The sequence below is a fragment of the Nycticebus coucang genome, chromosome 19 (assembly GCF_027406575.1).
Source record: "Nycticebus coucang isolate mNycCou1 chromosome 19, mNycCou1.pri, whole genome shotgun sequence".
Classification (NCBI taxonomy): Eukaryota; Metazoa; Chordata; class Mammalia; order Primates; family Lorisidae; genus Nycticebus; species Nycticebus coucang.
In genome coordinates, this window is record NC_069798.1 from 49,831,290 (window position 1) to 49,845,176 (window position 13,887).

Consider the following 13,887-nt stretch of genomic DNA (forward strand, 5'->3'; position numbering starts at 1 on the left):
AATTTGCAGAGTTAAGGATTTGCTGAAACACTTACCTCCAAGGGTGGCAAGTGAGTTTCATTCTTTTCTTTCCATTCTCACTATTGTGTAGATTTTAATGTGCTCAATGTTTTACACTCAGAGTCGTTCCTCTTTCTGATGTTCAAATTATCTCAAATTGGTTAATGGGGAAAAATGCTTCAAACTCTGAGTGCTTTCTTGTTTGACTTTTGCTTGCTTTACTTATCTGTGCAATGAGGAGTCCTAGGCTCCTGTGCTCCTGACTGACATCACCCCCTTCAAGAAGCCCTGGTTCCTTGGTAGAAAATCTAGTGAAACTCTGCTTTTGGAGAGTCATTCCAGCTTGGGCCATTTCAGGAGGCAGACCTAGAAAACATGTTTTACAATTTACAAACTCAAATGCATGTTTCTTATTTCTTCTTTCCATGTACTTTGTCCCAAAACATTTGTTTTCAAGTTACATTGTCATGTTTAACTATCTATCATAAAATATTCATGAAACAGTTTCAAAGCTGCTAGCCAAGTATAACCACTGACAATGAAACTAATGGGTGATAGTTAAGATTTCTTTGCAGCTCAATTTTTTTCCCCTAAGAACATATCCCACTCCCAAAGTAGAGTTAAAATTAACCTGAATTTTTCTTTTCTTTGTATAATTATGTCCTTAAATAAAAATATACACATATTTTATTTTTAGTTATCTGGTTTCTTTCTGGGAAGTTTTAAACATGTAAAACCTTTTTTGCTTTTCTCACTCCTTACTTATCCACATGTATTGTACTGAATCTTGCTTTTTCCTTTTGTTTTGTTTTTGTTTTGAGGTAGAGTCTTGCTTTGTCACCATGGAAGAATGCAGTGGTGTCATGATAGCTCACTGCAATTTCAAATGCCTGAGCTAATTTTTCTATTTTCAGTAGAGACAAGACCTTGCTCCTACTCAGGCTGGTCTCCTGAGCTCCAGCAATCCCCCTGCCTCAGCCTCCCAGTGTGCTATGATTACAGGCATGAGCCACTGTGCCTCACCTGAACCTTGCTTTTCTGTCCTTAAAAATATGTCCTAGAAGTGACTCAAAATTAGTCTGCAGGAATCTTTTTTATGACTTTAACAACCCAATTTGTGAATAATCCATAGTTCATTCAGCCAGTCTCCTCCTGATTAATATGGGATTTGTTTCTAGTCTTTTACTTTAAAAAAAAAAAAAAGCGTGTTATATATGTTAATGCACATGTATAGTGTTGTATTTTCGGACACCAAAACTTTAAGCAAACTCAGAAGATAAGTGACAAACTGGGGGATATTTGTAACAAACATTACCGATACAGTGTTAGCTTCTGATCCCTAAAGTAGAGCACCTTCTCCCCAGAAGAAAACTAATGGAAAGTAGACCAAAAAAATGAATAAGTAATTAGTGGGAAAATAAAGAGAAAAGCCCTTATGTTTATTAAAACCTGGCTTATGACAAAAGAAAATGTGTAAGTTTGATAATACAGAGTAACTGTGAAAAAAGACTCTTATGCTTTGGTGGTAAAAGTGAAAGACTCCTTGAGATGGAAATTTGGAAAATGTCTAGCAAAATTGTCTAGACACTTAATTTTGGCCTGGATTATCCAATCATGTCAATGAATATTGTCATATGTAAATGCTTTTTTATTAAAATAAATCAAACTGAGTAAAGGATGAAGTGATACTTCATCCTTAATACTTAATGGATACTATTCAGATAATGGTTACACTAACGGTCCAGAATTTACCACTATCCAATATATCCATGTATCAAAACTATACTTGTACCCACATACTTACACTAATCATTAATTATTTTTAAAATGCTGCTTGAATATGCTTGCTAATATTTTATGTAGAATTTTGCATAGGTATACCTAATTCTGTTATTTTCTTTTTTCATTAAATTTTTATCTTGCTTAGGTATCGATGTTATATTTGTGTCATTTTTTAAAAAAGAAAGTTTTCCCCTTTTTTATATGCTGTGGGAACAGGTTTAGCTGTATTAGAATTATCTGATAGTTGAATGTTTGGGAAAAATTCTGCGTGAAATTATGTAGGTTTGGCCACCTACCCTTTTTTTTTTTTAAAGGGATTTGGTAGAGATGTCTTCATTTGTTCTATGAAATCTGTTATGTTAAAATATGCAGTCAATTTTGATAAATTACATAAAAATTATCTATTTCATACAAATTTTCTAATCTATTCTCTTTACAAATTTGAGGTTTCCCCTTTTACAATTTAAGGACAAAATAGTCTCATTATTTATTTGTATTTTCTACATTTTTTACTTTCTTCCTTTTTTCTTAGAGAAATTGTCTATTTCTCGTAGATAAACTTGTCTATTTTCTTCAAAGAACTACATTTTTGATTTATTAAATGTTTTTAATGATTTCCAATTTAATTCTTTAAGTTTTTATCTTGATTTTTCAAATTGTCATATACTTATGTTTTTATCGTATTTAATTTGTATTCTAATTCTTTCATTTTGTAAAGAAATAATAGCTTATAAATAATTCTTCCATTTTTTGAATGTGAATTAATAATTCCATGTATCTGCTGGTGACTGCTTTTGTGTCCCACAAATTCTGATGCATACAATTTCCTTCCATTTTTTTTAATTTCTTTTCTTTCTTTCTTTCTTTCTTTTTTTTTTTTTTTTTTTTGTAGTTTCAATTTGTATTTACATTCAGTTGCCAAAGTTGTTTTATGGGTGGAAAAGCCCTGGTCTTTTTTATCGTGTCAGTTCCCATATTTATTCCCTTGTACAGATAATATATTGATAACACATCCTCTCAAATAATTTATGGTTTCCAAGTATATCTCAACCTAGTCCTTATTTTAGAGGCAATTTGTCTTGCGTATGCTTTATGTAAATGACATGGGCCGGAGTTTTATTTGGAGAATCCCAGCTACATCTTGGGTTTTAAGTTTTTACATCAAAGGATTTATCATTTCTTGAGAGGAGGGAATTATCTTCTTACATTTGGTAACAGCTAATAATAATAATTGCTTAAATTTATTGTTATATTTTGTTGGTAGGAGTGATGGTGATGGTAATTGTTGTAGCTAAGTCTATCTAAATGCTATATAAATGAATAAATAAATATATATATATATATATATATCAAACTCCCCTACCAGGTAGGTTATATTACACCATTTAACAATACAAAGAAAGTGTATAGTACAGAAAAATTAAGTAATTTGTGCAAGGTTACATGGGTAGTTAAATGGGACAAACGGGGCAGGATTTAATTTTAGGCACTGTGGCGTCATAGTCCTTCCTACCTTAACCCCTGGAATATACAGCCTCTTCATAACATTTAATTTCTTATAAAAGGATTACAGATTGCTTTTTAGAATATGTATCTGGAGTAACAGTGGAGGAGTTATCCATCTGATTTAAGAAAATAAATAAACATATATACATATGGACTATGATAAGCTGGGCAAGTCATTTAAAATCTTTGTACCTCAATTCCATAACCTACAAAATGAAAAGATAATAAATAGAATCCACCGTAGGTTTAGGGAGGGATTGAATGAATTAATGTAGTTAGAGCACTCAGAAGAGTGGCAGGTGCACGGGAAACAGTACATGGAACCTGTGCTTGTCATGTGAATACATTCAGTTTACCAGAACTCTGATTCAACATTAAATTGGCTTTCATCTTCGGTTTCAGAGTCCAAGGATCCACATCCTCTCAAACTCCTGCTGTGTCCCACTCAGAGAAATTTATGGAATTAAACAGAACAATAAAAAACATTGTAAGGGTGCTAAGGCCAATCTTGTCTCATAACTGAACAAGGGCACACATATATTACAATAAGCTGGGAAATACTGAAAAACAAGCCGGCTTCATGGCTCTTTTTTTCCCCAAACAGAAAGTCCTCATTTCTTTATTTTGCCCAGTTGTAAACACTCTGTGTTTGGAGACTTTGCCCAAGATTGTGACATTTGCAATGATCCTAGCATCCTGGGTAGTTTTTCTTCCCCGAAGTACATGCTCTCCCTTGGAATTTGTTTCATGTGGTTAAGAATTTAATAGCAACTGTATTACCTTTTCTTTCTTTTTAAATTTTATGTATATATTTATATCTGCTAAATAGCAGATGTGGTCTATGTGTTTTAAGTGGTCTATGTGTTCTCAGCAGGTAGACAGTAAACTCTGGGAGGTCAGGACAATTTAAACTTACTTACAATCCCCAAAACAGGGGTGAAATGCCATGTACTTGTAGGTATTTGGTAAATTATATTTGTTCATTTTTTCTAGTTTAAATAAAATCTGAAAAATCTTGGAAATCTTGGGCTAACTGGACCCTGGCAATGTCCTTGCAGTAGGCCAAGATCATCTCTTTTTGCACTTTAGGACATAGGAGATGGCAAGATGTAGGCTCTCTCTGGAAACTTAAAATGAGGGTGGGGGGGTTGTTTTTTGTTTCTATAAAATTAACAGAGAGGGGGTGGCACCTACGGCTCAAGGAGTAGGGCACCGGTCCCATATACTGGGGATGGCTGGTTCAGGCCCAGCCCCAGCCAAAAAAATTAAAAAAAAAAATTAATAGAGAGGCGGTGGTCAAGATGCACTTTCTTTTTCTTTTTTATTTTATTATTAAATCATAGCTGTGTACATTAATGTGATCATGGGGCACAATACACTGGTTTTATAGACCATTTGACAGATTTTCATCACACTGGTTAACATAGCCTTCCTGGCATTTTCTTGGTTATTGTGTTAACACAATTATATTCTACATTTACTAAGTTTCACATGTACACTTGTAAGATGCACCGCAGGTGTAATCCCACCAATCACTCTCCCTCCGCCCTTTCTCCCCCTTCTCTCTCCCCCTTCCCCATATTCTTAGGTTATAACTGGGTTATAGTTTTCATATGAAAGCCATAAATTAGTTTCATAGTAGGGCTGAGTACATTGGATACTTTTTTTTCCATTCTTGAGATACTTTACTAAGAAGAATATGTTCCAGCTCCATCCATGTAAACAGGAAAGAGGTAAAGTCTCCATCTTTCTTTAAGGCTGCATAATAGTCCATGGTGTACATATACCACTATTTATCAGGACACACTTTCCTTATGATATCACTGAGGAACGTAACATCTCTTTTGGTATCATTTGAGGACTGAGGCACAGCCCCCTTCTTTTCAAGCCAGTGGTTCATCTTGGATCTTGGGAAAGTTTCTGAGCTCTCTCTGAATCCCAGTTTTCTTGAGGACTGAGACTCTTATTCTCCAGAACTCTCATCTTGGCTCCCCAACAATAGAAGAGAACTTTATGCAGAAATTTTTGTTGTGATTGTAGTTAGTGTTTATGACCTAAGCAGGTGCAGAGGCAGTGTGTCTTTTTTTAAGGAGAAAATAAATGATGCTTAGATTTTATAGTGTTATTGACTAACATTAAGTTATAGGCACCAAGTCCACCCATATGGCCATTTGAGAGAAAGAACAAAGGATAGACAAGGGGGAGGAGGTGTGGTAGAACTCAGCACTCAGCATACCTCCTTAGCAAGCCCAGGGTGCAGGTCTATGGACTTCAGTTTACCAAGTTTATTATGTCTGTGTTGCAATGACAGCTCTGAAATGAAGGTATTCTTAAATAAAATGAAATACTGCAAGCCAGAAGCAAGACATAACAGATTTGCCAGCAGAGAGCAGAATGTTTACAGACTGACCTTGGGACCAAAACCATTATATAGTATAATTTATCACAGAACTCAAGGAAATATGTTTTGATAAACAGAGGTCTTTAAGAAACACAAGCAACTAACATTCCAAACAGGATCTCTTTTCTCAGTAGCATGCAAACATTCTGCAACGTTTTTTTCCCTCACCCTCTTACAACAATCAGAGTCGATAATATTTTTCTTTGCTAGGAATAAGAAGGGACTCAAACTAATGGGGCCTCAATCTACATATACATAATTGCTTTAGTCTTTCTGGGAAGCATAGCCTATAAAATGGTGCCATGGAGAGTGGTGGGGCTAAAACCTTGATATTTTATTACCCTTGTCTGTGAATTATTTGCCAGTTTGGATAAACATAATATACTTAAGCAGCTTAACTGTATACATCAAGAACTTACTGAAAAGAAGTTGTCAGTTGTCTTTGTAGTCATCTTGAACTTAGGGATAGATCTATATTGTAAAACTGAAAACGGACCCTGGAGCAATTATATGAATCATTGTGATGGTTTTCATCAATTATTTGGGTAGTTCGTGTATTGGTAGACATGCATTTGATATATTAAAACTGGTCCTTGGATGTTGATTTAGGAAATTGAATATAATTTTATTTATTGCCTACTATGATACTGAGTGAAGCACTGGGAATACAAAGATTTATAAGATGTGCTGCCTTTCTTCAAGTAGCTCAGTGTCTATTAGATTATTTTTATAAATCCTCCCTTCCATATTTCATATGCAGTCATGTGCTGTATAATTATGTTTCAGTCAATGACAGAACACATATACAACAGTGGCCTTATAAGATTATAACAGAGCTAAAGCCTTCCTATCACCTGTGACATCATAGCCATCCTAATGTCATAGCTCAATCCATTACTCATGTATTTATGGTGATGGTGGGTAAACAAACCTCCCACACTGCCAATTCCATAAAAACAAAGCACATACAATTATGTGTAGTATCCAATATGGATAATGATAATATATGATTATTATTGGTTTCTGTATTTACCATCCTTTTTTGTCATTATCTCGGAGTGCACTCCTTATACTTACAATAAAAGTTAACTGTAAAAATCCTTGAGGATGCATTCTAGAAGAAGGCCCTGTTACCATAGCTGATGACAGCTCCATGATGCTACCACCCCTGCAGATCTTTCAGTCAGACAAGATGTGGAGGTGGAAGATGGTGATATTGGTGATCCTGATCCTGCGTAGAGCTAGGCGCCTATGTGTGTTCGTACCTTAGGTTTTAACAAAAAATGTTTTTAAAAGTAAAAGAAAATAAATAGACTTCAAAACCATTTTAAAAAGCTTCTAGAATAAGGATACAAAGAAAATATTTGTGTATAGCCATATAATGTGTTTGTATTTTAATCTAAGTGTTATATAATAAAACAAAAGTTAAAAAAATGTTGATATAAAAGTAGAGTAAATGAAGGTTAATTTATTATTAAAGAGAGAAAAATATTTAAATAAATGTAGCCTAAGAGTACAGAGTTTATAAAGACCATAGTGGTGGACAGCAATGTCTCAGGACTTCACATTCACTCACTGCTCACTGACTCTCCCAGGGCAATTTCCTGTCTTGTAAGTTTCATTCATGGTAAGTGCCTTATCCAGAGGTGCCATTTTTAATCTTTTATACCCTAACTTTACTGTAGCATTTCTCTGTTTTGAAATGTTTAGATACACAAATACTTACAACTGCCTACAGTATTCGCTCCAGTAATACCCTGTACAAATTTGTAGCCCAAGAGCAATAGGGCGTACCATATAAGGGTATCAGCTATGCCATCTAGGTTTGCCCAGAGGCAAGGACACTCTATGAAGTGTCTATGAAGTTTGCACAATGATGAAATCACTTCAAGATGCATTTCTCAGAAAATATCCCTGTAATTTAGTGACTTCTGACTATATATCCAAGACTAAATGGTCAGAGAAGTCATAGAAATATAAAATTGAAAGACAGTGTGATAACAGTTTAGTTGTTCATGGACATGGATTAAAGAGAGGAAGGAAAATGTCTCGGCTACATGAGTGTGCCATTAAATAAATGAAGCTCTGCCCCATTGAAGAAGTGACCTAGAACCACCAGCTATGTCTAGGTTGGACTAATTTCTTCCATGTTGCCTGGACACATTTAGAACAACTGAAATCCAGAATATGTGTACCAAAACCTTGCAATTCATAACCTTTCATCCTTTTTCATCTGCAGTAGATGCCCCTACAGAGAGAGTTCCTTCAAGAATTGGAGAAATGGAAAACACAGCATTGGATTGTGTGTTTGTACCTTTCTGGACTCAAATAATAGTCTATAGATACGTGATGTATAAAATTAAAGCAAATTTAATACTTTAAAACTAAAAAATTCACACCTAAATATAATAGAAATCAGGGCAGACACATTTTCTAAAGTGCTTTTTGATCCTTCAGAGAGAAATCAAGGATTAGCAGTATAATGACCTACTTATACATTAACAAAATACCACACCCTACTCACTCCTAAAAGTGTGATAAGATTTCAAAGATTTAGGTGGAAACATTATTACAAGACACGTGCATGTTACATTTCACTTATAAGTAATATTTTAGCTGGGATTAATTAATGTAACAGTTGTATTCATCCCATGAGGTCACAAAATAGGTAGGCTTCAAAAGAAGTTGTGGTCAGGTAGGGTGGCTCACATTGGTAATTACAGCATGAGGGGAGAGCGAAGCAGGAGGATCACTTGAACTCAGGAGTTTGGAATCTTCCTGAACCAGAGCGAAACACCCATCTCTATAAAAAATAGAAGTGTTAGCCAGACGCGGTAGCATACATCTCTAATCTCATCTACTAGAGAGGCTGAGGCAGGAGGATTGCTTGAATCCAGGAGTTTGAGATTCCAGGGTGCTATGGCGATGCCACTGCACTCTACCCTGGGCGACAGAGTGAGATTTTGTCTTAAAAGAAAGAGAAGCCGCCAGGAGCAGCATGGCCCCACCCCCAGACAGCGCAGCCCCGCCCCCAGGCATCAAGGCCCCGCCCCCGACAGCACACCGGCGCGGCCCCGCCCAATGGCCTGCTCTCGCTCTAGCGCCGCTTGGTGGTCAGGGCACGGTTGTGGGGAGTGACGGTTGGTCTGGTGCTCGCGCCTGCAACTTCCTTTCCCTCTGCCCACCGCCTTGCGGGCCCATGGCAGCCTAGCGCCATGAGGCGGGCAGCACTGCGGGTTTATGCCTTGAGCAGGGGGCTGCTTGCTCCTGGCAGAGGACTGACTCAAGGATCCCAGGACTCCAGAAACAAGGGAACCTTCCATATTCTGGAAGTTCAGGATAAACTGCGGAAGATAGTAGGAGCATCTACAAACTGGACAGACCACGTGAAAGCCATGGAGGAAAGAAAATTACTTCAGGGGGTTTTGGCTGAGTCACAGGAAGGACTGTCACCCAGGAGAATGAAGGACAGTTACATCGAAGTTTTCTTGCCTTTGGGCAGTGAGCCTGAATTACGAGAGAAGTATTTGACTTTTCAAAACACCGTGAGGTTTGGCAGGATTCTTGAGGATCTTGACAGCTTAGGAGTTCTTATCTGTTACATGCACAACAAAATTAATTCCGTTGAGATGTCTCCTTTATCAATAGTTACAGCCCTGGTGGACAAGATTGATATGTGTAAGCAAAGTTTAAGCCCAGAACAGGACATTAAGTTCAGTGGCCACGTTAGCTGGGTTGGAAAGACGTCCATGGAGGTGAAGATGCAAATGTTCCAGTTGCAGGATAATGAATTTTGTCCTGTTTTGGATGCAACATTCGTAATGGTGGCCCGTGATTCTGAAAATAAAGGGCCAGCATTTGTAAATCCACTCATCCTTGAAAGCCCAGAGGAAGAAGAGCTCTTTAGACAAGGAGAATTGAACAAGGGGAGAAGAATTGCCTTCATTTCCATGTCATTACTGAAAATGGCTCCCAGCGCTGAGGAGAGGACCACTATCCATGAGCTGTTTCTTAACACGCTGAATCCAAAGACTGTAAATTTTCAGAGTCGAATTTTACCCCCTAATGCAGTGTGGATGGAGAATGCAATACTGAAGAGCTTGGAAATTTGCCACCCTCAGGAGCGGAACATTTTCAATCGGATCTTTGGTGGTTTCCTTATGAGGAAAGCGTATGAGCTTGCTTGGGCTACTGCGTGCAGCTTCGGTAGTGGGACCCGACCATTTGTGGTGGCGGTGGGTGACATCATGTTTCAGAGACCGGTTGAAATCGGTTCATTGCTCTTTCTTACTGCGCAGGTTTGCTTTACTCAGACCAATTACGTTCAAGTCAGAGTGCACAGTGAGGTGGCCTCTCTTCAGAGTAAAGAGCATACAACCACCAATATCTTTCATTTCACGTTCATGTCGGAAAAGGAAGTGCCCTTGATTTTCCCCAGAACATATGGAGAGTCCATGTTGTACTTAGATGGGCAACGGCATTTCAACTCCTTGAGTGTCCCGGTGACCTTGAGAAAGGACTACCTTATGGAGCCCTAGGAAAACCTCACGTGTTGAAAACCAGACCTTCACCTGCAGTGACACAGTCCCTGATAAAGACCTTGATTTTAGTGTTGCTTCCCATCCTCCATGGGGAAGGAGAATGTATTTAGTTTTAGGGTGATCAGAAAAACAGAATGAGAGTGGCTGGATGGGTCTAAGGGGAGAATTAAACTATAAACACTTTCAAAACAGTTTCATTGTGAACCTACCTTGTTGCATCTTATCTGCTAAAGGAATTAGGGCAGAATGCCTTTTTACACAATTGGACATATTCTTTTCTATCAGTTACAAGGCATTATATATCCTGCCAAGGCATTTGGATGACATCCCTAAGTTATCTAAAATCCCATCAACCACACATGATTCTTTTGTATTTTGTTTTCTTCTATTTCCCAGTTTTTGTTGTTAGCAGGGGGCAGATGAAAACTTGGGGTGAAGAAATTCAATGAAACATAACAGCAGCTGTGAAGATTTGTGGGAAGCTTTAGATCCAAAACCATACCATGAGGAGGTTTTCAGAAATCATCTAGATGAGGAAACAGGACCATTCTGTCATTCTTTCATTCACCGGATCACTATTCAGTACACTGTGTGTGGGGCTGGGCAGGATACATCTGATTAAAAAGAACAACAGTAATAGCTGCTTATGCTTACATAACATTACAGACACTGCCATGTGCTAGATAGGCACTGTCCTTAGCACTTGGCATGTGTTAGCTCACGTATTTCTTCTGATCAATACTATGAGGCAGGTTCTGTAACCCTCACATGGGGTTAGTGCACTCAGGAAACTGAAGCACAGAGAAGTTAAGTAACTTGTTGAAGGTAAAACAGCTATGAAGTGGTGGTGCTGGGATTCAGAACCAGGCAGTGTGGGTCCAGGGTACTCCTGGCCAGTACACTATACTGCTTTCAAGGAATGTAGAAAGAGAGGTCATACCCAGAATCACATTGTCACCTAGGAAGCCAAAGGGAGGCATTCTCATTAATCTGTAGCCAAGGAAGTTTCTTTCTTGATGGGAAGAGGACTTGATCAAATTCACAAGAGACAAAAAACAGGCCACAGAAGAAAAAAGTAATCTCTGAAAAGGGTGGTCCCAAGAGGGAAGCAATCCTGTTTAGAGTGTGAGTTGTAGAAGAGTGCTCACAAAACTGGCTCTGCCTCAGAATTAGCTGGAAAGCTTTTTCAAAAAGTTTATGTAGTGTTTATTGAAATTACAGGTAATAAGTACCACTGGCATTAATTGTCATGGGAACAAACACAACCATGTCTTGGAGGTAGGCAGTTTAACTCATGGAGTCAAAAAGGGGTGTAACTTGTCTCTCATTGGTCTCTCCCATCCTGAGATTTGCCTGGCCCTTCAGTACAGCATTGGGCAGGTCTGCCTGTGACATGGGGGGGACTGGGAAGGGATGGGCCTTGACGAGTTTTGTGAATGTGTTTAAGTGGAGTTCAGTTAAGAACCCTACTGTTGTATACATTATATATTACAGATGCTTAACCATTTATTGCTGTTCACTGAAACTTTTGCTAGAATTTTTTCTGTTACTATAAACAATGTTGCAGTAAATGTTCTAAATATTTAAGAGAGAGAAGAAAAAGAAAAGGGAGGAAGGGAAAGGAAGAGAGAGAAAGAGAAAGTAAGTTGTCTTTGGCTTTGAGCAATAAGCTTGAAAAACATTTCCTCAGATACATCATTTCCAGCATATTGTAAATATTAAAATTTTAAAATAATTGGGGGTGGCGCCTGTGGCTCAAGGAGTAGGGCACCAGTCCCATATGCCGGAGGTGGCAGGTTCAAACCCAGCCCCGGCCAAAAACCACAAAAAAAAAAAAAAAAGATTAAAAAAAAGAACTTAAAAAAAAATAATAAAATAAAAAAATAAAATAAAATAATTGGGATCACTTCTCTAAATGTATTTAATAGGATAGAAATGGTACAGTAATTTGATACTCATCATTATCCATTTTAGATAAATTCATGAACAATTTACCTTTGCACATTTCACAATCACATTTTTACTTTCTTCACTAAAGTTCGTTCTAATGTATTATTATTTTATGTCTTAAAATTTTATTGAGTACCTATCATATCAGATTTCTTTGCAACAACTATATTTTTCCCTCTGACCCCAGAGCTCTATATTATTGTAAAAAATTCATCTGGATTGAGTTTTATTATATTTATTATTAATACATAATTATTGAAAACAAACACATTATATATTGTACATACCTTTTTTTTTTTTTTTGCAGTTTTTGTCCGGGGTTGGGTTTGAACCCACCACCTCCAGCATATGGGGCCGGTGCCCTACTCCTTAGAGCCACAGGCACCACCTATTATAGATACTTTTTAACCCCAATATAGAATGGGAAATCCTTTTCCTAATGATATGGGAAAGGAAAAGTAGGGACTATGGTGTCATGATTAAAGGAGATTTTCCAGCAATCAATATTTCAAATTGTCTCTTTATATGGTACCTTGTTTTTAAAGCATCCTGGGGCAATGGATGGTAACATTCTATAAGATTCTGGATGGGTGAGATGGAAGAAGAAAAGGAAAGTGGAAAGGACGAATTAATTGACATTATAAATCAAACTTAAAGAAAGAGAACATGTGGGAATTGAAGTGTTGTAACTTGACTTACATAATACTCTCTATACTGGGGTACCCCCAAAAGAGTCTATGTACTCCCAGGGATAGCGGTATCTCGTTTGTAGTGCTGGTGTTAGGCAAAACTGAGGAAGGCATTAGGGAGACTTTGTAGCAATAAAGGTTGATATTAGCTAAAAGCCAAGTTAAATGCAAAAGGATTGAGAAAGCAGAGAGGTATTGAGGAGGAGGAAGATCTGCCAAAGTTCAACAATTATCACAGTTTTACTATATTTGAATCTAATCCCACTACTTTCATGCATGTTTACTCATTTTCAACTCTAAACATAAAGCAAAAGGAGTTCCTTGCAGTCATCGGGAAGAAATATGCCTCAGTTTAAAAGGGAAAACAAAATGGTTAAAAATTCTCCTTTTAAGAAAATACTCTGGGAAACTTTGTTTAGAGAAATGTTCGATTTAATGTTTACTACACTAGCCTCATTTTTTTCAACTAAAGAAATACCAGAGGGCTGAAAGTGAATCACCATTTATCTTATGTCTTGTCACAACTTGACTTAATTATCTTTCTGTCAATTATTTTAAAACGACTTTGCCCTCCAGCTTTGTATGTAAGTTGTGTTGGCATGGTTACCCAACACGTTATTCCCAGTGTATTGATCCTATAACTCTTCAAAGCAATAAGTTCCTTTTCTAATACTTGTCTAATCAAGGTTCAAAATTATAAACCATGATATCAGTTGGGTATAGACTCATTACCAATACAAAGTTCAGACCTAATGGCTAATTTCTCTAAATGGCTAATAAAGATTCAACAGAAAGTACCAAAAAAGGAACATCCAGGAGAAATCAAGTCTCATAGGCAGATGAATTAATAATGGACCAAAGAATGTCTTTTATAAATATATCAGCTGTCAAGACCAGCATCTCCCCAAAACCCTGGACTCAATTCTATACCAAATATTCCTTCAAGTAAGGAGTACAAGGAAAGCACACACTCGACTCCATCCTTGCCACATGTGTGCCTATAAAGACAAGGCCTTAT

At 37.3% G+C, this 13,887-nt stretch overlaps 1 protein-coding gene across 1 annotated transcript; it reads left to right on the top strand.

The window, feature by feature from the left end:
- Positions 1–8,890: 8,890 nt before the first annotated feature.
- On the top strand, positions 8,891–10,264 carry LOC128571831 (acyl-coenzyme A thioesterase 9, mitochondrial-like). Its single transcript, XM_053571603.1, has one exon. The coding sequence runs from the start codon at positions 8,905–8,907 to the stop codon at positions 10,225–10,227; it is 1,323 nt and encodes a 440-aa protein (XP_053427578.1). The 5' UTR covers positions 8,891–8,904; the 3' UTR covers positions 10,228–10,264.
- Positions 10,265–13,887: the final 3,623 nt, after the last annotated feature.

What these genes read in the sequence shown, in the direction of transcription:
- LOC128571831 (XM_053571603.1), top strand. Translation starts at nt 8,905, where the DNA reads ATGAGGCGGGCAGCACTGCGGGTTTATGCCTTGAGCAGGGGGCTGCTT.